The 23,610-nt window shown below is 37.7% G+C and overlaps 1 protein-coding gene across 2 annotated transcripts; it reads left to right on the forward strand.

The window, feature by feature from the left end:
- Positions 1 to 464: 464 nt before the first annotated feature.
- MIX23 (mitochondrial matrix import factor 23) lies at positions 465 to 23,529 on the forward strand (the record flags this gene model as incomplete). 2 transcript variants are annotated; one of them, XM_079704789.1, is made up of 5 exons in its annotated part: positions 465 to 515; positions 10,760 to 10,885; positions 15,611 to 15,757; positions 20,927 to 20,986; positions 23,106 to 23,529. In XM_079704789.1, 5 exons carry the CDS (start codon positions 465 to 467, stop codon positions 23,154 to 23,156), a joined length of 435 nt encoding a protein of 144 aa, XP_079560915.1. In that variant the 3' UTR covers positions 23,157 to 23,529. The 2 variants fall into 2 exon arrangements, with proteins under 2 accessions (XP_079560915.1, XP_079560916.1); XM_079704790.1 differs by lacking the exon at positions 465 to 515 and adding an exon at positions 1,424 to 1,526.
- Between the last annotated feature and the right edge of the window lie 81 nt (positions 23,530 to 23,610).

Here is a 23,610-nt window from a genome sequence, read left to right on the forward strand (position 1 = left end):
AACCTTACCCCCCACTGCCATCAATGTCTTTTCTTGATATTTCTTGGTGGGCGCAAATTCTTAAAGAACAAAAGCCCCTCTGCTCAATGGTCGGGACGCGAGGGTTAAGAAAAACCTCACTTCTACTTGAGAGTTCCTCCTCGAACCACCTTGTTGGTGCGACCGGGAAACTGTTTCCCTTTTTGTTAAGTAAATGGGATTGGAGTAAAACGATCCCTTCAAGTTCTGACATTCTTCGATCTATGCACCTGGGCCAGTTCCAGGAGGACATGTTAAAGGCACAGGAGTGAAAAGAAGGATAGCAGCGTTACGAATTTCCATGTGGGCGAGGCTAAGGGGAAAAGACAAACCTTGAGCTCAGCTTTCTTGCTGAGATTCCTCTCAATATTTTTTGTTAGGCGGTGCCGCGGACACCTTTGCTTCGCGGTGATTGGCTCGCGGCGGGGGCCTCGTGTTTGTCCAATATGGCGGCGCCCAGTGGCGGTGTGAACTGTGAGGAGTTCGCCGAGTTCCAGGTGACGGGGTTTTCCTCACGCGGCGGGCGTGCCCTTCCTTTTGTTCCCAGACCCTCTTCCCTACTCTGGCCTGGGAGGGAGTGCGGACCAGTTGTGGCAAAAGCGGATATTTCAAAATTCCTTTTTCGAGTCATTGGAGGTCATGGGGGCGCGGGCTTGGCCTTAGGGAGCGAGGCTGCTGCCTTGGGGTCATGGCTCTCCCTGCGCCTCCCAGACCTTGAGTAACTGCGCCCAGAAACTCCAGTGGTTCCTTGGTGGCAAAGCCGAGTCCGGCCGGGTGGGTAAGGATTGCAACAACCATTTAGCCATTCTCTGAACTCAGTTCTTGGTCTCTGTCATTCCCCTCCTGTTTAAAGCTGAGTATTTACAGGAGAGAAAAAGTGAAGGAAAGCTTATTTACTTGATAAAACAAAACAAAAAAATTGTACGAGTTTCACTATTTTGATGGGTCAGAACGTTTGGAGGTTTGAAGGGTCGATTAATCCTAGTACCTGCGCTGGTGCTCTGCCTTCCCACCCATTAGAGAAAATGTAACATTTAAGAAAAAGGTTATGTCTTTTATATATTCAAACACAGAGGTCTAGGGCTGATTATTAACACACGAATTAAAGAACAGGGGGTCTGGATTTTGACGAAGTTGCTATGAAAGTTATCTGTTCCAATGTAAGCATAAGTGCTGCTGTCTTGATAAAAGTGTGGAATTTAAAAATAATGAAAAAGGTTTTTTAAACTATAGATAATGAAAAATCATTTCACGTATCACTGACCTCTGTAGTAAGCTGTGTGCTTGCATCCGTTTTTAGGGAGTGATATTCTTGAAGATAATCTCAACAGATTGAATTATTTGACAAACATCATTTGGTCAAAGAAGTTTCTGTGGAGTCTTTCCAGCATTATATACACCTTTTTCACCACTTCAGCTGCGCAGATTAGATCAGCACAACAGCAGCAGACTTCAAATGTGATCAAAGTGCCTAACAAATACAAATATTTGTAAAAATCGTAAATAAGGTAGAAAAAAGACTGTTGGATTCTAAGGTTAACCAGCCCATTTGTGGCCTTGGTCTTGTCACGTTAGTCCTGTGATTTAACTTGGGTTAATGAGCTCAGATAATTGAGCAATGATAGCCTTAAAGTTTATCTGAAAGAACCCTGGTTAGGGAGTTGGATGTTCTGGGTTCTAGTACTACTGCCATTAACAGCTTTGGGACCTTGAGCTAATCACCTGACCCCTTCCATAATTAACTTTTGAATCTGTAAAATAAGATTATGTTAAATAACATTTAAAATGGCTTCCATCTCTATAATTATTTAAATCTCTAAAACCAAATTTCAAAGGATCTCTTTAAGCTGTTGAAACATCCAACAGTGCTTAAAGAACACTTTCATTTTCTTTTGGAAGGTCAGATGAGATGTTGTTAAGTGGGCAAAAGCTAAACTGTCTTGCAGAATTATTTTATTCACAGAGATAATGTAAATTAAAAAGTCATAAAATGAATCTCATTAGTGAAACCTGGAGAAGTTTTTAGATTGTTTCTCTAGGACTTTTCCAAATGTGTGGTTTATAATGGAGAATACCCTGGGTTAAAAGTCAGAAGATCAGGTTTTCCAGAGCTGGCCTTGGCATATCATTTAACGTCATTGTGAATGAGTATAAGAACATTTGCCCCTACTGCTTCAGAGGCATACAAATGTAAAAAAATGTATTTGAAAATGTAAAATTTTAGTATAACATTTACATTTAAATGAATTTTGTAAAATTATAAACTAGTTAACTGGCACACTCACAAATTATTAATCAAAGTTTATGTTTTTTAGAGCTATGAAACCATTACATTTTGTATGTAGGTACCTTATATGTGAAAAGCACGGCACTGAATACTGTGGAAGAGAAACAGAAAATTGTGTGGTTTTTATTATAAAGATTTAGGTACTTTTTCCCCAGAATTTTACTACGAAGATGTTCAAACACTGTAGAAAGTTCAAAGAATTTTCCAATGAATACTCATGTACCCACTGTGTAGGTTCTACAATGATTCACTATATTTACTAAATCACATACCATCCCTCAATCTATCCATCAATCCACCTTTTTTGTTTTTTTATTTTTTTTTTATTTTTTATTTTTTATTTTTTTGCGGTACGTGGGCCTCTCACTGTTGTGGCCTCTCCCGTTGCGGAGCACAGGGTCCGGACGCGCAGGCTCAGCGACCATGGCCCACGGGCCTAGCTGCTCCACGGCATGTGGGATCTTCCCGGACCGGGGCACGAACCGGTGTCCCCTGCATCGGCAGGCAGACTCTCAACCACTGCGCCACCAGGGAAGCCCCACCTTTTTTTATTTTTAATTTTTGATGCATTTCAAAGTAAATTGCTACCTTATCACTGTGTCCTCATATGACCTCTATGTGCACACAGAGGGAGAGAGATCTCTGGTGTCTTTTCCTCTTACAATGACACCAGTTCTATGGGATTCGTGTCCCACCCTTATGACCTCATTTAACCTTAATTACCTCCCCAAAGGCCCTGTCTCCAAAAACAGTCACACTGGGTGTTAGGGCTTCAACATACGAAATTGGGGGCAGGAGGGGGGCCGAGGCAGGGACACTGTTCAGTCCATAACAGAAACCTGCTAGGTATCAGGCACTTGGAGAGACTGAGTGGGCAGGATATAAAACAAGGAACTCATGCAGGGATATAAAACGTGTAGAGGATATTTAGAGTATGAACACAATGCTGTAACAGTTCAGAGAGCATTAAGTCAATAGATGGTAATTGAGCTGTACCTGAGGTGGACACAACCAGGGGAATTCTAGGTAGAAGGAATAGTATATAGGCAGAAAGTTTTATATATTGGGGGGGGGAAATAGCAAATTGCTGGAATTCAGAATTTGCACAGGTGCACATTGGGATTACACAAAAGATTGGAACCAGGTTATGAAAGGCCTTGAATGCCAAGTGTGAGGTTAGGGAGTCAGTGAGCAGAGGGGGTGAATTGATCAAAGAGATGTTTTAGGAAGGTTTATTACTACGCCCACAGTCTTTGTTAGCGCCCTATCATTTTTGCAATTAGCTTTGCTGTAGCTCTTCTTATCTTCAGTCATTCCTTTCTCTAATATATCTCCCCTTCATAATGCTATGGCTTCATACTGTTATCTTCTAAATTTTAGAACCTGAACCATACATCTAATTTCAGGATTATACGACTAAGTCTAAACTACTTAACATGGCATACAAGTCCTTTTAAAATCCAATCCCAAAGTGCCTCTGCTTAGTTAACTGTCACCACTGCCCGTATTCATACATACTTCTCTCTCCCCAACCCCTGCCACTTCCAATATACATTTGAACTCTGCTGTCCAGCCACATAGGCCTACTTTTCCCTGAACACATGATGTTTTGTCATTTCTGTGTGCTTTTTTTCCACTTAACACCCTGAAATCCCTTCTTCCTGACTCTATCTGAGACCCAGTTCATATATCACCTGAGCAAAATCAACTAAGTATTCCTAGAATGTTTAAGTCTTGGTATTTCTGGTAAGAATATTTATTTATTTACACACAATTGATTTTGAGTTGTTTGGTAATTAGGTACAGACTAAATAGACTATTTTCTAGCATCAGTGATGGTATCTTTTGCAGCATACCTAGCTGCTCCCTGTTCCCTTGCCTGGGAGTGCAGAGGACTGCACAGGACTCTGGCAGTTGCAGGCAAGTCTGTATTTCTGGCTTGGGGGAAGCACAGTGTGAGCATTGTTATAAAAATGGAGTTTGAGGAGCCAGAAAGAGCACCATGTGAATGGGATCTACTTCTGGGTACCTTCAGGCCGAGAGTGAGGAGAAGAAAGGTTAAGAAATTTCAGATCATTCTGTGGAGTACATTTTAATTTTACTGTCAAGTAATAGACCTTTTACCACCCCCCGTGTACTCTAAAAGCTTCCCAAAATAATAAAAAGAATTTAGCTAAGGAGTAACCTTAGGAATAGAGTATAGCATAATTGCAGGGGCAGTAGAAAATTTTCTCCACCCCTCCCTGCTGCTAGATATGGTCAGTCCTTCAGTACTGAAATTGCCTTCCAAGAGGGTGAGATTTTCACCCCACAGTTAAAGGTAATACATAAAATGCAATTCCAAGGTAAGTGCCTGAATAACATTAAAGGGTTAGCCTAAAGTTAGAGATTCATGATATATCAGAATTTCTTGTTGTTTTGAGGAGAATGAAAGGAGAAGCTGGAGGCACTACAAAGTTTGGAGAGTTATCTTCTGCTGTTCTTTGACACTTAGAAGCTGATTAGGGTTCCAGCTCCTATACAGAGATGTAGTCTTCAGAGAGCCACTGAACTGTGTATATTTCTGTATTATCTCTGTGGACTTGTGTTGCAGTTTGTTGTATGCTATCTGCTCAGGGGTGTCTTCTTTATATTTTCTTGGTGAATTTGTGAGAGAGAGGGTATGCCATTGGAGCTAAGTATCAGGTAGGTAGTTAGTAATTCCTTATGAATGATACATATAGTTTAATGGCAGCACTTATGTGCCTGCATTAACCTTCATCTGTTCTCAGTCTGTGAGGGAACCCAAGCTTTTCTCTAGACCCCCTTGGAGTTGCCTTAAGAGCCCTGGCACCTTTTGTACTGTAAAGAAATTTGTGCCTAGTGAGGTAGTTTATAGTTCTTTTCCTTCTCCTTTTGCAATTTTGAAATAAATTCCTTCCTGAGCCTTACCCCTTTTTCCCCCTTATCTTTAGCTTTCCTAGTATCTTTTCTGTGATATTTAAAAGTAGCTTACAGTTCTCAGCAATTCCTGAACAAGTGCACTATCAGTTTGTCATTATATTATCTCGAATTCAACACTGTCCAGTAGAGCTTTCTGTGACGGTGGAAATTTGTGCTGTCCAATATGGTAGCCACTAGCAATATGTGGCTCTTGAGCACTTGAAATGTAGCTCGTGCAATTGAAAATTTTTGATTAAAATAACCTCATTTTGGGGCTTCCCTGGTGGCGCAGTGGTTGAGAGTCCGCCTGCCGATGCAGGGGACACGGGTTCGTGCCCCGGTCCGGGAAGATCCCACATGCCGCGGAGCGGCTAGGCCCGTGAGCCATGGCCGCTGAGCCTGTGCGTCTGGAGCCTGTGCTCCGCAATGGGAGAGGCCACAACAGTGAGAGGCCCGGCCACAACAGTGAGAGGCCCACGTACCGCAAAACAAACAAACAAACAAAAACATTTTATTTAGAGGTTAGATTAGATAGAGGTTATTTAGATAGCTGGTGTCATATTAAAAGCCAAGCTCTAGATCATATATTGATGATTCTTTAGCACACAGAGAACACATATATTTGAAACTTCACATTTGTAAGACTGAAATTGTTTGATTTATTACCTAGTTAATGCCAATAAATTCCCATTGCTGTAAGGAACTTAACAGTATGTCCAAATTGTTTTATTGGAGGGAAAGTTGGCCGTATTGCTAATGATCAGACTCAAAACTAGTTAAAGTTCAAAGTAAATCAAAACTCTAGGAAGTGATATAATCTTTCGCCTGCATCAGTCTCCTAACTAACCTCTTTGCATCTACTCTTGTTTCTCTCTAATCCATTTTCCACACTTTAATTCTTTAACTTTAACTTAGGCAATCATTTCAGAATACAAATCAGATCGTGGAACTCCACTGTATTTAAACACTTCATTGGTTCCCTATTGCTTTCAGGAAAAAGACTAAAATCCTGTAACATGATCTGTAATGGTGGACCTCATTTTACACCATGCTTTCTCTTATTCTCTGTACTTAAGCCACATTAACTTTTCAGTCCATTAAACAGTCTATTTAAATGACTCTTGTGAAATCATCCATAGTTTCCATCCTGCTAAATCTAAAAAGTTAATTTCTGTCCACATCTTTATTGACTTCCTAGAAACATTCAACACAGTTGACCATTTCCTCCTTGAAACCTTTCTTCTTCTGACTTCTGTGACATCTCAGTCTTTCTCCTGTAGTTTTAGATGCTAGAGTTCCTTCTTGATCGTTAACCCCCTTTATTCCCTACAGTCTCCCTCAGTGATCTCTTCTTGTTTCATGGCTTTAAAAACATTAATTTGGGGAATTCCCTGGCAGTCCAGTTGTTAGGACTCCAAGCTCTCACTGCTGAGGGCCCAGGTTCAATTCCTGGTCAGGGAACTAAGATCCCGCAAGCCATGCAGCATGCATGCATGCATAAATAAGTAAATAAATAAATAAATAAAATTTGTTAATATAACTTCAGCCCAGTTCAGTGTCAGACTGGTATATTCAACTTTCTGCTTAACTTTTTTACTCATATCTAACAGGCATCTCAAACTTCAACATGTCCAAAACAGAATTTTTAAAAAAAACTTTTTATTATGCAAAATTTCAAATTTCACAAAAGGAGAGAGAGTACCATGAATCCCTGTGTACTCATCTTTCAGTTCCAACAATCAGTTCATGGACACTCTTGTTTCATTTATATACCACCATTTTCCCCATCCCAACCAGATTATTTTGAAGCACATCCCAGGTAGATCTTTTGTTCTGTAAATATTTCAGTCTTTATTTCTAAAAGATTACAATTTTAAACAATACCAGTGTCACAAACAATTAACAATAATCCTAAATGTAAAATATCCTGTGAGTCAGAATAGGATCTTGATCTTCCCACTCCTTCCAAATCTTTTCCTCTCCCAGTCTCTCCCCACCATTAATTAATGACTCTACCTACCATCCGTTCGGTTGCTCAGGTCTCAATCCTAAGCGTCATTCTCTTTACTTTTCTCATCCCCCAACACCAATTCATCAGCAAGTCCTATCAGCTCTCTCTTCAAAATATATCCTGAATCCAACTTCTTCTCCCTGATTCCACTGCTACCTCTTCTTTGTCTCTTGCCTAGACCACCAGAGTAGTCTGCTGAATGATCACCCTGTTTCCATTTTCCACATAGCAGTCGAAGTTATCTTTGAAAAAATTAATCGTTATATCATTCCCTTGCCTAAAACCCTGTTTCCTTTAGGAAAAAACCCTTAATTGTTTCTGTTGTCTCTACTGTCCTTTATTTTCTCCTCAACTCTGATCTCACCTAATACCACTCTTTCCCTTATTCACTTCCAGCCCACTTGCCTTCTTTTAGTTCTTCAAACATCCCCAAGTTTGTTCTTGCCTCTTAATTTTTGACTTGTTCCCCCAGATGTCCTTTTAGTTGGCTTATTTATATCATTCAGATCTCAGTTCAAATGTTATGTCCTGGAGAGGCCTTCTTTGATCTCCCTATCTAAAGTATTAGCCCCTCAGCCCCACCTAGTCATTCTTCATCCCATTACCAGTTTTCTTTTTTGTAGTACTTTTCAGCACTGAAATTATCTCATTTATTGGGGTACTTGTTTATTGTTTCTCTCCCCCTCTGAGAATTTTGCTGCATAAGAGCAAGGGCCTTTTCTATTTTATTCACCATTATAGCCCTGGTGTTTAGAATGGTGCCTAACCATTAGACATTAGTAAGTATTTTTTGAATGAAGAGTGAGTTAATGAATCAACTCTGTGGTCTCTCTAATTGCTGCATATGTTTAAAGAAGAAAGATTGCTGAGGACTCTCAGTCAAGGAAAGCTTTATTTAAAAGGTATAATGTGGGCTTCCCTGATGGCGCAGTGGTTGAACGTCCGCCTCCCGATGCAGGGGACACGGGTTCGTGCCCCGGTCCGGGAAGATCCCACATGCCGCGGAGCGGCTTGGCCCGTGAGTCATGGCCGCTGAGCTTGCGCGTCCGGAGCCTGTGTTCCGCAACGGGAGAGGCCCCAACAGTGAGAGGCCCGCATACCGCAAAAAAAAAAAAAAAAAAAAAAGAAAAAAAAAAGGAATTTAAAAGGTATAATGTAAACCTTGGCCTCAGGATCAGTTCGATTTAGATAGAGGGAAAGACGAGAGATTTTAAAGGTTTTTTTTGTTTTTGTTTTAATAGGCAAGTTGTAGGAGGTAAAGTTGGCAAGGAAGGTCCCTGTTTGCTACTTCGCTATTTTTTAACTCTAAATAGTACTGCCGCTGTTTGTTTGAAATTTGCCACTTACTGACATTATATATCCTCTACTGTACATAAAACATTATTTAAAATGGTGGTTGCTTAGTGAATATGTTAAGATTATCCCCTAAGAATTCCAGTTTACAGAGAATCTTGATACTATTGACAAAAATAGAAAGATACAAGAAGAGGGGATAAGATAGTGAAGTTGGTTTTAGATCTGATGTTTGCCTGTTTTTCTTAGTCTAAATTATGAGCCTTCTACAAGCTGTTTTATTTCTAGATTGGGTTCTGGAAAAGGGCATTAAATTACTAATTAAAGATTAATAGCCTGATAGGAATAGAATCTATGCTGCAGACAGACTGAATGGCCTAAATTGTTATTATAATTGGAAACGCCTAGCTGTTAATTATGAGGGAAATGGTCAAATAAGTTGTGATACCTCTACAGAATAGAATATTTATGCACCTATTAAAAATGTCTTCAAGGTAACAAGGGCAGAATGCTCATAATTCCATAAAGTAAAACTTTTAACTGTTATACAATACTTCAATTTGATAAAAATATTTGCAGATATGTATAGAAAAAACTGAACACAGCATTGTAAAGCAACCATACTCCAATAAAAATTAATTTAAAAAAAAACAAAGGGATATCTTATTAATGATGGTTAACTATGGATGATTCTATTTTCTTTAAATTTTTTCTGATTTTTCCAAAATGATTGTATAATACTTTAATCATAATAAAAGTTTATTTTAACAAATGGATGATACAGCATAGGGAATATAGCCAATATTTTATAATAACTTTAAATTTAGTATAATCTATAAAAATACTGAATCATTACATTGTATGTTTGAAATTAATATAATATTGTAAATCAACTATAATTCAATAAAAAAGAATAAACAGTAACTATAACTTATTCACAATCATATGATTAAATAATGTATGCAAATCACACTCCTGCCAATTTTCAGATTAAAAGCTGTCATCTTTAATATGACCCAAAAAAATGGATGAAAAGAATGAAGACGTTGATTTCAGTGATGGATTTAAGTTTGGCAAAGAAATAGGTTCATATGTTGAAGGAAGTAGAGGATCAAGCAAAGATGCTTTTAATACACATTAATATTAAATGTTAACTTCCTGGATGTTTTCAATAAGTATAGTCCTAGTATTATACACTTCTGTTTTCTTAATGATTTTTCTGTGATTGTGTTTTGTTTTGTTTTGTGGGGCCAGGGTGAGGTAAGGGTGGATTAAAAGAGAAAGGAAGGGGTATACTACTAGAAACCTTTTCTAGAGTTTATATCATCTGCAGACAGAAAGTAGCTGATGCCCAGCCTTTGTCTAGTGACAAGTGTAAAGAAGTACCCTAATCAAAATGTGGGGAGAAGGGACTATGCTGTGTTGGTATACTCATCAGGGTCTGTCTAAGTTCCCTGCCCTTTTGATATTGTTTTTATTTTGATTGGGTTTTGAGAGTTGGAGCCTCTTTTAGAGGGGAGAGATCCTTGGGAAATGTGAACTTGGGTAACTGAGAAAAGGTAAAACTACTTGTTCTATGAACAAGAAAGCCACAAAGAGTTTTGGTTCCTTTTTTAGCAGTATACTTTTTGTTACAAAAATAATACACAATCGTAGTAAAAAACTAAAAAACAAAAATCCCGAAAGGAAAAAAAGCTTGAAAGGATATAGATTAACGTCTGCACATTAATCACTGCTGATAGTTTCTTGTGTATCTTTCTAGAAAATTTATGTCTAGCACCACATTTTAGAATGAAAGACAAAGAGGGAATAGAGCAAGCAATGATGCTGGATTGTTTTGGACAAGTTGAGGTAATCAAATTCAGTAGAATCCTTTATTGGCTGTATGCTGGAGGTGGAAAGAACACACAGTGTTTGCTAAGCACCGTGCCAGCACATGGGGTTTACAAATGAATGAAACGATCTTTACACTTAAGATGATCACAGTGGGACCAAGGAAAGAGTTGTGCCAATTGTTAGAATTACTATTACATAATCTACCTCTCATTCTTGTAAAAAAGATTTTTCTGTGGTTGCACTACATATAGTGTGGTTTCCCCACTCCTAATTCACAGGGTTGTAACATATCCAAGAGCTTTATTTATTTATTTAGTTTTGCTTAAATGGTCTTTTTTTAACCACTTAACTTTCCATTCAAGTTACTATTCTTTTATTTTAAATATATATAGGAATTACTCAAGGTGATGAGGACGATTGATGACAGAATAGTACATGAATTAAACACTACGGTTCCAACAGCTTCCTTTGCAGGGAAAATTGATGCCAGCCAAACCTGTAAACAACTTTATGAATCTGTAAGTGTATCTTTTGAGTCTTTTCTTTTGTGCTTCCTTTATGCCTTTCTCTGTAGGCAAAATAAGAAAACAATTGACATAATTAAACTGTGGATGCAAGAATTGAATCTTCATGTTTTCTTGCCCACACCTGAGGGTGTATATAAGTTTTGATCCGGTTTCTACAAAATAAAGAAAATGTGTGGTCTTAAGCACAAGTCTGGGAAGAGACAGTTCTAAGGAATGAAAGCAGCCGTTTTTTGACCCCCTCGTGAGCAGCCTTTAACTTAAGGAAAGCTTTTGCTTCAAGGAACGAAGGAGAAAGTGAAACAGTCAAGTACAATAAAACAGTGAAACAAGAGCAGGGTCTTTGAATGAATCAATCTAAGAAGCTAGACACCTGATTTAAGGAAGAATTAAAACCCTTCACACTTTTTATCAATATATCTTCTATCTTCCCTCACTCATCAGGAAGGGGAAAAGAAGCATTTGGCAGGAGAGAAGGAAAAGCCACAGATAAATTGTCCTTTTCTGAGGCTTTGGTTTCTCAAGTATGCATTCTTTCATTGCCTCTTAAAGATCCCCTTTATTTCTCTTTTTTAATTTCTAAAAGTGAAAGGAAATAACGATTTAGCTAAGCATTTTTTATAGCTTACTTATATTTTTTTCATTAATTTGGCAGCTGATGTTCAAATGGCATTTGCTTTATTAGGCTCTAGCACAAGATTACTGTATTACTTAAAATCTAAAGTCCATTTCTCAATTATGAAAAAAAATCAGTTTTGGATAAACTTATTCATATCACTTAAATTCAAAGCATTAACTGCTGATATTTTTTTCTGCTTTTATGTGAAAGTATGTTACTTTGTTGAGTGGTCAGGTAATTCTTGTGGCTTCATAAAATTGCAAGGACGGGGGCTTTAAGGAGTAGACACCAGTATTGGGAGTAGAGAGCATGGGTCCAAGGCCTAATTTATTATGAGGTTGTTCAACAGTTCACTTAGTTTCTTTGGGTAGCTCTGTCTAAAGAACTATTGATAGAAATTTGTAATGGCTTTAGTGATCCACCTCACTACCCATATATATATAATCTCTATAATCTATTCAATTGTTTCCATTTAGAATCTTTTTATTAACCTAGAGGTTTATAGTATAGCGATTAACAACATGGATTCCAGATCTAGATTAAATCTCACCTCTGCTACTTCCTAGCTGGGTGACCTTGAAATAACCTCTGAGTCAGTTTCCTTATTTGTAAAATAGTATCAGAAAAGTATCTGGTCAATTGTTAGAGGATTAAATGAGTTAATATAAAGCGCTTACTGTACTAAATGTTTTACATATAAATGCTTGCTGCTTCTCTTATTGTTATTATTTCTTATTCCTTTGTTGAACCAGGATAAACTGGCATGCTAAATTTGGAACCTTTCTGTTTTAGATATTCTTGTGTATGTGTTTGGGTTTTTCTCCATCTGTATTCTAGAGGGATCCAGCAACATGAACGTATGTAAAGGATTATTTATCAAGTAGCTCTGTTCCAGGGGTCGAGCCTGCAATAGAGTACCCATGCTAACAAGTACCACTGAGTTCCCTTAGATATTGTCTCAGTTAAGAAGTGGAACTCTGTGACATGTCCAAGTTGTTTACGGTCACCCTGACTGTCTTTAGTCCCTGACCCTTCCTTTTATAGTCGATGAAGGAATATTTGTGCACTCTAATGATAATACTTCTTCATAAGAGAAGATCAGCAAAGTTATTATAAAGCACTGATTTTAGAAATTCCAAATCTTAAAAGTATAGTCTTAGTAAAAATGAAATAATTTCAGTAAGATTCCCCTATTAGAGCATATTCCCTCAATATATGAAGTTTTCCTAGCTTTACATTGTTTATTGTTTAGTTTCAAGATAAACATAAAAATCAATACTGAACAGTTAAAAAGTCTATGAGCTTGGAACAGTGCTTTACAAATGCAAAACTGTTACCGGTGTCATAATGATTGATTTAGAGTAATTCTTAAAGCTATCTCTTTAATATAATGAACTTTTGGACTATATGTTTAAAAAATATGCTTCTTACATCCTTTTGTCAGAAGTTCTGGAGGAAGATTTAAAACAAAAAATGCCGTGACAAAAACTTATTAACTTTTTTTGCAATTGAGGTATAGTTGATGTACAATATTATATGTTTCAGGTGTACAACATACTGATTCACAATATTTAAGTGTTTTGCTTTTAATGATAGTTAAACTAAGGGTCGTTGTTAGGATTCTAAAATGATGTTTGGGAAATTGGAATTTAGAGTTAATTTAGAATCAACCTTTGTTCTAGAAAGAAAAACACCAAAAAACTATAATCAGGAAAACGACATTCTGTTTCCCTTAAAGGCAAAAAGCATTATTTTAAAATAATGATTAAAAGGTAGTAGGTGAAAATTTCAGACTAAAAGAAGTTCTCAAAGTTGTGGTAAAATAAAACTGGAAAGTCCTAGATATACCCCCTTTAGACTAGTTTTGAATCATTCTCCTGCCCCACCCCAAGTGTCTTCATTTCAAAATTGTTTACCCCAAATCAAAGGAAGTATGGTTATGATGTGGTTATAGTTCAGGATTTTTCTCCTCTAACCAAAGTTTTACTTTACTGAGTTTCTTAATTTTATCTCAGTTCCTTTAATAAGCACTTTATGTATCAGAAATAATTCTCTTATGACCAAATCCTCAAGCATCTGATACTAATGAGCTAATAAGCCTGGTTTCGTGTTATTTTTTCTCCGGTAAGCTTATGTCATGCCATCTGTTACTAGTTATCAAGCGTCCTCATTTCTTTGACATATATGTACAGAAAGAAGTCCATGCATATTCCTCTTGCATATGCTCTTAGTTTTGAATTTTATTGAAGGATGGTCATGAAAACAGACCACAATAATTGATAATACTGAGTAAAAGGTGATTTGCCCAGCAATTCCTGTTCACATAGGAGTGGGTTCACAGTTGGGCTAATCTGAAGGAAATGTAAGCAGGTGAGGGTAGGAGGGTAGTCTGCATCTAGAAGTGTATCCACAGGGAAAGGGCCAAGCTAAAGAGGGGAGTAATGGAGGAAAGCCCAACCAAGGAAGGAAACTGTGTGGAGAGAGACCAAAAGAAGGATATTGAACATTTTATTTTAATAAAATGTACAAAATTTGAAATTGATTTTAAAATGCAGATAGAAAAATGAGAATATTGTGATAGACTTCTAGTTGGTACTAATGCTGTTTCACTAATTGCTGGGGGGTTAGACAAAATATCAAAGTAATTAAATAGCATCTGGCATCTGAGCAATGTACTGAGTCACGTTGCCTCTAAATTTTAGAGGTGGAAAGGATATTACTGATTATTTACTCATAATCCATAATTTTCCAAAAGAAGAAACTGAAGCCTGTAACAGAAGCAGCATATTAGCTAATAAATATGGGCCTTGAGGCTGTCCTTGTGAACCCTAAATGTTACAATGAAAAAAATTAGCATATTAGAGAAATATACTATAGGTGGGATTAACATCTGTTAGGAAATTCCCTCCCTTCACATGGGTACAACTTTTAACTAATGCACTTTTAGTATTCCCCTCTAGAAATATAAAGGTTTATTCTTTCCTGGTGTGTATTAGACCAGTAGTTCTCAACCACGGGGTCCCATTATGACCATTTAAGAGCTGTATTTCAAATAACTTACGAGGAATGCTTATAGAATGGTTGTTAGTCCCATATTTTATATAAAATATATATAATGGGTTATTTCTATACAGCCATCACTAGCATAGCATTGGGATATTCCCCCTTCAGAGGGAAGAAGGAATGATATAACATGATTAAATGGAGCAAGCCAACACTTAAATTTTAGTTGGAGGTGAACCACTGTTATTATGCACCATTAATTATAATGACGATTGCATATTATTTTAGTATTTTGCTCTGTCTCCACCCCAAGTTTTTGGGGTATCTTCAGAATTTGGCTATGATCATGGGAGTATGTTTGAATTGAAACATGACTATCATAATTAATGAAACAAGGCAGAAAATAGATGCAAATTATTGTATTGGATGTGTTACATTAAGATGAAGGCTAATAAACAATTGCTCTGTCGGGCATCCTTTACTCTCCATCAGCACACGCAATTGATGGAATCAGTGACCTCCACTTCATGTACAATTTTTCCTTGTTAGTACTTAAAGTTTAAAATCTTGAAAAGGGTTCTGTCTGACATAGGTAAATGTAGCATTCTTTGTTTCTCTTTATTGTAACTAAGAGCTTCTCTATATCACTTACTTTATAATTTTTTGCACTGTTGACAACATGAGGCTGAAAAAAAAATGAAAGAACAAAAAGAGAACAGCAATAGGAAGTGGCCCAGAAGGTGTGTGAGGGTGGGTGTAGGGTAGAGGAACACACAGATGCAAGAATGGGAGAGAAAGGAGTGTAGGGAGGAGACTGAGATGAAAAGCGCAGCGCGAGGAGTGCAGGAAGAGGAGCAGGAAGGCCTGGGAGCTTAGTGAGGAAGAAGACGGCCCAACCTCTTCACTTTCACCCTCACAGCTGCTGCCTTTGAGCTGGCTCATTCAGCACAATCTTCTCTTCCACAGATTCAGTTTTTTAAAACTGTTTTAGAAAGTATTACATTTCTGTAACCTAAAAAAATTTTTTTTAAAACACTGAAATGTGACAAATTGGTGTGATTTTTTCTTTTTCTCATTTCCTTCTTTTGTTCTTTTAGTTGATGGCGGCTCATGCCAGTAGGGACCGAGTCATAAAAAACTGTATAGCTCAGACCTCATCAGTAGTAAAACAGCTCCGAGAAGAGAGAGAAAAGAATTTGGACAATTTAACATTGTTAAAGCAACTTAGAAAAGAACAGACAAAGGTAAGTTGAACAGGGTTTACATTTCTGAGGCAGGGTTTCCAAACTTAGCCTTCAAAATAAAGGCAGTTTTTAATATGAAAAATTCAGAGTAAGAGATGGTTATTACTTAAAACAAAATGGTCAGGAGATTAGTATTTCATTTTTAATGGGCTTTATTTTATTACATTTAAATACTAATTGGTAAATTAATGTGCATTTCATGAACGTATGGAGTGTAGCAAGTTTTAGCTAAAAGAAGCATGTAATCATGTTATTTCCATTCCTTTATATATTCCACAGTTAAAGATACAAGGATTAATATAGACCAACACCACATCAAAAAATCTAGGGAAATCACATCTGTATCTATGTTTTGAAGCTTGACTTGAGGAGAAACATTTTTTAAATATATTTACATTTTGAAAATATTTACCTCTGGTTTCACTGTAGAAATCTGCTGAAATGTAATATAGATATTTAACTTCAGGATATTACCCTCTTCCGCCATAAAAATATAGTACTATTTGAACATAACCAGGGCCACCAGAGCCTCATTATGTTTATTTCTTTGCTGTGGAGAGGGTGGTATGGATCTTTGACTCTTTTCAGACTCTCCTTTGTTTCCACTTCATTCCCCATGCCTGCCATTTTCCCTTTTAGGAGAACACCAAGTGTCCACTGAGTGCTATGTCAGAGCAAGCTTTATTTTCCCAAAGTCAGCTGTCATGTAGATGGGGTGTCGACCTCAGAGTAGAGTTAATGAAGCAGAGCTATTTATTTATAGCCCTTAAACATTAACACGTCAAGAAAACAGTTGAAATATATGCCATATTTTATTTTGTGGACTGCATTGCTGTCTTTTGAGGAGGGTGGGGGTGGGAGGGGGCCTTCAGGGGTAACTTTTTATTCTGATACAATTTCAAACTTACAGAAAAGTTGCACGAACAGTACAAGGAACTCCCATATACCCTTTACCTATATTCACCTATTGTTTACATTTTGCTCCACCTGCTTTACAGTTCATTCTCTCTACTCTTCTTTCCCCCTCCATCTTTCCCTCCCTCTTTCCCTGTCTTCCTCCCCCTCCCCCATACACATTTTTTTTCCTTTACCATTTTGAGAATATGTTGGGCACATTATACTCCTTTACCCCTACATATGTTGGTTATTTCCTAAGAACAAGGGCTTTTTCTTACATGACCACTGTATAATTATCAAAATCATGTCTGTATTTTAAGATGGCATAATAGGTGACTTACTGATCCTTACATGTCAGGTGACTGAAAATCCAGTGTGAGATGGAATCATGTTTTCATACTGAACAGTTTGTGAAGTTTGCTCTTTGTTTAGTAGATGTAGCCAAACTTTGAAAAAGGGATCTTGCTGTCTCTCTCAAGCCTTTGTTCTTTTGCTGCACACAGGTGTGCACTTTCTTAGTCATCCCACTGATGCAGTGTGTCTCACTGGATACAGGATCATCCACTGTCTTTGCTGTTCTCTTTGTTCATGATGACTGCTTCAGCCCTGTGTTCCACACCTGCTGATTCATCAGCCAGTGGTGGGTTCTTCAGACAGTGAACTTAGGCTATAATGGTCATCTTAGCCTACCCTCCCTGTTGATGAAGGCTTATAGATAAATTATAGAAAGCTGGTTAAGATCTAGTTTTTTTTGGATTTTGTATTTTAACAGGCTCTTGAAGTATTGACAAAGGAAAGTGCAGGGCAGGGCTGTTAAATCAGAAACTGAAAAATCATTATTTGCAAATTAAGTCAGACAAAGAATAGAGCGACTCTTGTTAGAAGAGGGCAAAGTTCAAAAACCACTGAGTGTTTGGGAGTGATGTGTCACACGATTTTGTCTGCCCTCTGTTCTGCCCATATGCCTTTAGAGCCCAGCACAATCACTGCAAGGAGGAGTTTTAGAAACCAGCCAGTGAGTTATGAAAGGTAGTTTTCTGGCCTGTGATACTGCATAGGACTAGAGTAGAAGTTAATCATGAGTAGTATTTAAGCAAATAAGGAAACGAATTTTTTTTTCAAGTTTGCAGTGAAGATTATAGAATCAGAAAGAGACAGCTCTTGGAGATGTTCCAGCTCTACCTGTTCATTTTCTATATATGGAAACAGAGATACTGACATCCCCAGAGTCACAAGCTCGTAAGTGGTAGAACTGGGACTTTATAACCCATCTCGTCTGACTCTAAATTCAGTCAGTGTTTTTACCTTAAGTTGTGACTACTAGTCAAATTCTGATTACTTTAGTGAACAACTTATTTATATACAGTGATGCCAGTCTGAAAGTTCCCAGTTCTTTACCTGAATCCTTACTTCAGAAAAAGCACGTTCCTTGCTGGAACTATATACCTGCTGTCACCTCTTAGTAGCCTTTGAAACGAAGTTTACCCGTTTAAGACCCAGAGCCTCAAAAACAACCATCTCGGGACTTCCCTGGTGGCACAGGGGTTAAGAATCCGCCTGCCAGTGCAGGGAACACGGGTTCGAGCCCTGGTCTGGGAAGATCCCACATGCCGTGGAGCAACTAAGCTCGTGCCAATGAAGACCCAATGCAGCCAAAAATAAATAAATAAAACAAATAAATTTATTTTTTAAAAAACCCAAAATAACCATCTCAAAACATTTTGTTGTTGGCACTGAAATTGCATTAGAAGCTGACTGTAATATCTGTGGTGTTCAAGAATAGAAAAAACATGGATTGTAAAGGCAGACAGCTCTAAAGAAATAATCCATCTACCACTTGGAGGTTTTGTAACCTTGTAAATTAATTGTTCTGAAACTTCTGATTTTCAGTTTGTAAAATGGAATTGATACATAGTAACTTCTTATATTTTCTTTTTTTTTGGTGAGGATTAAATTGTATAATATATGTAAGAGCTTGCATATTGACTGATAATGAAGTAGCAGTTTCTTTCCTTTTTGAGTCGCTGGGACTCCATATTTGTTATATTAATCCTCTTTACAATATCCCCCCAACCAGTGGTTTCCACCTTTTGTTTAACCAGTATTAAGGGGGTTGGGGGGATCTACAGTCTTATGTGGCAGTGCATTCTCTTTTTGGACAGTTGTAATTGTTCAGAGATTTTCTTACTTAGTGTGAAAATCTGTCTCCTTGTAACATGGAATTACTGATCCTTAATCTTCCCTCTGGATAAGTCTAAACCCATTTCTACACAACATCCCTTTAAATATTTGAGAGCAATTGTGAATACTGTCTTAGTGGCCTGTTGTAACACTGTTCTTTAAAGTTGTTACTTCTTTGGCAGAAAGTCCAGGCTTTGGCAGAAAGTCCAGTCTCTGACAGAGCAGTGAAGCTTTAATGATTTCTGGGTCGATATAACTGATTAAAATCTGAAACCGAGGTTGCTCTGATGTAAGCAGGCGGGCTTCTTCAGGCTTGTTACTACTCCACAGCACATCAGAAATGCAGTCCTTCCCCTTGTTCATGGTTTCAATCCTATATACTGGCCCATACTCTGACAGCAGTTTTGAGTCTACGAAGGGAGTTTACAAGGAGCGTTGGATCAGTACCACATCCATTCTTATTAGTGTTACATGCATATTTCTCAAACCTCCTGCCTGAGGTGTACTCCTAATTTATGGTTAGGTTCTTTGGTCTGGGTGCCTAAGTCATGGTTGCCCAGAATCCCTCTGGCATTTTGTTCCCAAATCTCCTGGCCTGGGTCTTGACTTTGGCCTGAAGAAATCATCCTGCTGTTAACCTCTTGGCTGCCTCAACCTGTAGTTCATGCTTTTTTGTCTCCTAATTTTCCTGAATATTTTCAGGTTCTCCTCCTGGAATTAGTTAGGTTCTTTCCTTTCAAGTCTCTCTGACCAGAGGCAACCAGGAGTATGATGGGCCCTGCCATCTGGACCTGGCAATATAATTGGCTACTTTTTTTTGATGGAGTAATTAGGTTGGCAGTTAAAAAGAAAGTTAGAAAGACTAGCATTTTTAGCCTCACACCTCTGGCTGTATGGTTAAGGTATGGAAAACTCATCCCTTTCTCAATTACTTGAGCCTTATATATTCTTCTTCTCTGTTTTTCTTCCTGTTTCTTTTTTCTTTTATTCAAATCAGGTTGCCACCTCCTTGTCCTTTTTTTTGTTCGTCTGTGCTATCTTTGCAAATCTATATGGTAGGATCAATAACTAGAACTGGAGTTACTGAGTTATAGGACATGTGAATTTACATTTTTGGTAAGTCTTACCAAATTGCTCTCCATAGAAGTTGCAACAATTTGTACTCCTACTAAAAATATATGTGAGTGTATCTTTCCCCATACCCTCACTAATACTAGATTTTATCAGACGTCAGATTTCTTCTATTAAAAATTTTTTTTGTCATATTATGGCTTAATTTACATTTCTTTATACATGAATAAAATTGTACATTTTAAATATAGGTTTATTGGCCATTTGTTTTTCTTCTGTGAACTACCTGGGCATTTGAGATTTTTTTTTTTTTTTTTTTTTTTTTTTTTTTTTTTTGCGTTACATGGGCCTCTCACTGTTGTGGCCTCTCCCGTTGCGGAGCACAGGCTCCGGACGCGCAGGCTCAATGGCCATGGCTCACGGGCCCAGCCGCTCCGCGGCATGTGGGATCTTCCCAGACCGGGGCATGAACCCGTGTCCCCTGCATCGGCAGGCGGACTCTCAACCACTGCGCCACCAGGGAAGCCCGAGATTTTTTTTTTTTAAAGCTCTCAAGGTGATTATAATATGCAGCAAAGCTTGAGAACTACGGCTTTATAAGATTTAGCAACTGATTAAATAGGAGAACAGCTATGTCAAAGAAGGTTTTGAAATCTGGCCTAAGTATTACCATTAATAAAGAATGCAGGGGCTTCCCTGGTGGTGCAGTGGTTGAGAGTCCACCTGCCGATGCAGGGGACACGGGTTCGTGCCCCGGTCCGGGAAGATCCCACATGCCGCGGAGCGGCTGGGCCCGTGAGCCATGTCCCCTGAGCCTGGGCATCCGGAGCCTGTGCTCTGCAATGGGAGAGGCCACAACAGTGAGAGGCCCGCATACCGCAAAAAAAAAAAAAAAAAAAAAAAAAAAAAAAAAAAAAGAATGCAGGAGCAGCAGCTGGTTTTGTTAGGAAAACATAGAGTTTAGTTTTAGTTCTTTAATTTAAATTTTTGTAACTTCATTTTTGTTTTCCTTTCTTGCAGTTGAAATGGATGCAGTCAGAACTGAATGTTGAAGAAGTGGTAAATGACAGGAGCTGGAAGGTATAAAATAATGTTGGTTCTTGGAGAGAACTAGGAGAGGAAGCAGAACTAGCAAAGGGAAACCAAGGGAGGGGGGAGACAAAGAGTGCCTTGGGCACTTAAGAATAATAAAGATCCTTCATTTACAAGCAATTGGAGGCTTTAACTTTTGCGGGGTGGGGGGGGGGGGCGTGGGTTGTGGTTAGAATCCAAGTTAGAGCCATCTTACAAAAAGTAGCTTTACAGTCATATGGTAGAATTGCATGATCGTCACGGGAACAGAATTGGAGACATTCTGTATGTTTCCTAATACTAATTATGGGCTATTTGATATTTAGAGTTATTAGTTGTTAACTTAGAACCTTCAACCAGGTTATTTGTTCAAGTTAGCTTTTCTGAGCTCAGTTACTTTCCATAAATTTTCATATCATTATCCTTCACAGTTGTTTGTTTTCTAACATATCTGATCGTGAAACTTTGTATGTAGTTTTACTGGTATTTGATAATAGGGCTTTTTATGGCTCCTAGATTCACATGCTCCTTATTACCACCTACTTGGTTCTAATTAAGAATTAGATTGGGGGACCAGGATCCCAGGACTTTACATGTAGTTAAAAATCACAAAATTCTACACTATTGATACTATGTATAAAATAGATAACTAATGAGAACATACTGTATAGCACAGGGAACTCTATTCAATGCTCTGTAGTGACCTAAATGGGAAGGAAATCCAAAGAAGAGGGGATATATGTATATGTATAGCTGATTCACTTTGCTGTACAGTAGAAACTAACACAACTTTGTAAAGCAACTATAGTCCAATAAAACATAAAAAAAAATTACAAAATTCCTACTTTATTTTCTGAAAAAGTATGTCTGCATGTCCTCTCTAAAACTTCAAAGATTTCCAAAGGGCAAAATCTATTAAATCTGAAAGAATGAACTGAAAATTGTTTTACCCTTTGAAATTAACCAGTGGAACAGGGCTGGATCCGGAGGGAGGTTAACTGAACCAAAAACTGGAGTGTACCGGGCTTCCCTGGTGGCACAGTGGTTGAGAGTCCGCCTGCCGATGCAGGGGACACAGGTTCGTGCCCCGGTCCAGGAAGATCCCACATGCCGCGGAGTGGTTAGGCCCGTGAGCCATGGCCGCTGAGCCTGCGCGTCCGGAGCCTGTGCTCCACAACAGTGAGAGGCCCGCGTACCGCAAAAAAAAAAAAAAAAACTGGAGTGTACCAACTTGCAGAGCCATGAATAAACTGCAAAATACAAATCGATTTTCTTTGCTTTATCACATTTCTTTATCCTATCCTCTTTGCCAAGATTTCTTATTTCTGCCCTTTCCACCTATGTGATGAGGTGTTTGCTCCTTGAAAGCACACACATTTCCCCCTTTATCAGACAAACGGAAGTATATTGTCTACACTTTGATTTTTTTCCCTTAATATATCTTGGAGATCTTTTCAAATCAGAACATAAAGAGCTTCCTTATTCTTTTTTATGCTTGCTTATATCCCCTTGAATGGATGTACCAAAATTTTTATTTGACATAGTCCCACATGACACGTAATAATAGAATGTTCTTTTAACATTATGATATGTTATTTGTTTAGTTTTTAGGAAGCAAGATAAATAGAACAAAACATTATATAAATTTATAGAGTTTAGCAAAAGACTAGACTCCCTTCAAGTATATCTCCATGTGAGAAGGATCTGGCACTCATTTAGAAAAGCATGACAGATATCTAAATAAAATCTACATTATAAAAGGATTTTTAAAAGCTTTATCTTAAAGTTAATTTAGATATTTTTGTCTAACTGTCCAAAATATGTCCAGAATATGGAACTAGCATATTTGTTAGTTTACCAAATAAGCTAGCTTGTGATGATTTTTTCCTTGAATAATTTAAATTTTATTAAAATATTAAAATTATTGTATAAATGAATATCAAGGCCTTCTGAGCTCTTAGCACCTAGTAAGTCAGTTTGAACAAGTGAGGAAACACCTGTTTCCTAAACCTGTTGACCTGGGACAAAAAAGTTTATATCCACCTGACCCATGCCAAATTTAATTGAATTCCAGGCCTGATTTATACAGGATGACTCAGTGACCTTTGTTTCTGTTCACATATCTTAGGTGTTTAATGAACGCTGCCGAATTCACTTCAAACCTCCAAAGAATGAATAAAAAGATACTTTTTTTAAAAAAGACCGGGTCATCTCATAAGAGTTAAAGCATGACAGACATCAACATGGTGGGCTTCCCAGGAAGATTTCTGAGCCAACAGTCCAAGACCTTTTGTTGATTTCAGCCCCACTTACCCAAGACCTCAAGTATAAATAATTCTGATAATTATGGAGAAATCAACTGCTATTTTATACTGATTCTGTAAAAAAAAAAAAAAAAAAAAGATATTTTGTAACTATTAAAATAATTTTCTGACTCAGTGTACATAATTATTTGATTTTTTTCCAAGTTGAGGCAGTAAGTTTTTGTAAGAGAATTTAAATACAATTTCAGTATCTGATTTGATTTATATTGTACCTCTTTAAATTTTACAAATTTATTGGCATGAGCATAGACCTTTTTGGTCATTGATAGTTTTATCTCTTTATCTCTTTAGGTTTATAGCTCTTAAGTT

Source organism: Hyperoodon ampullatus (assembly GCF_949752795.1).
Source record: "Hyperoodon ampullatus genome assembly, chromosome: 5".
In the NCBI taxonomy this organism is placed as follows: domain Eukaryota; kingdom Metazoa; phylum Chordata; class Mammalia; order Artiodactyla; family Ziphiidae; genus Hyperoodon; species Hyperoodon ampullatus.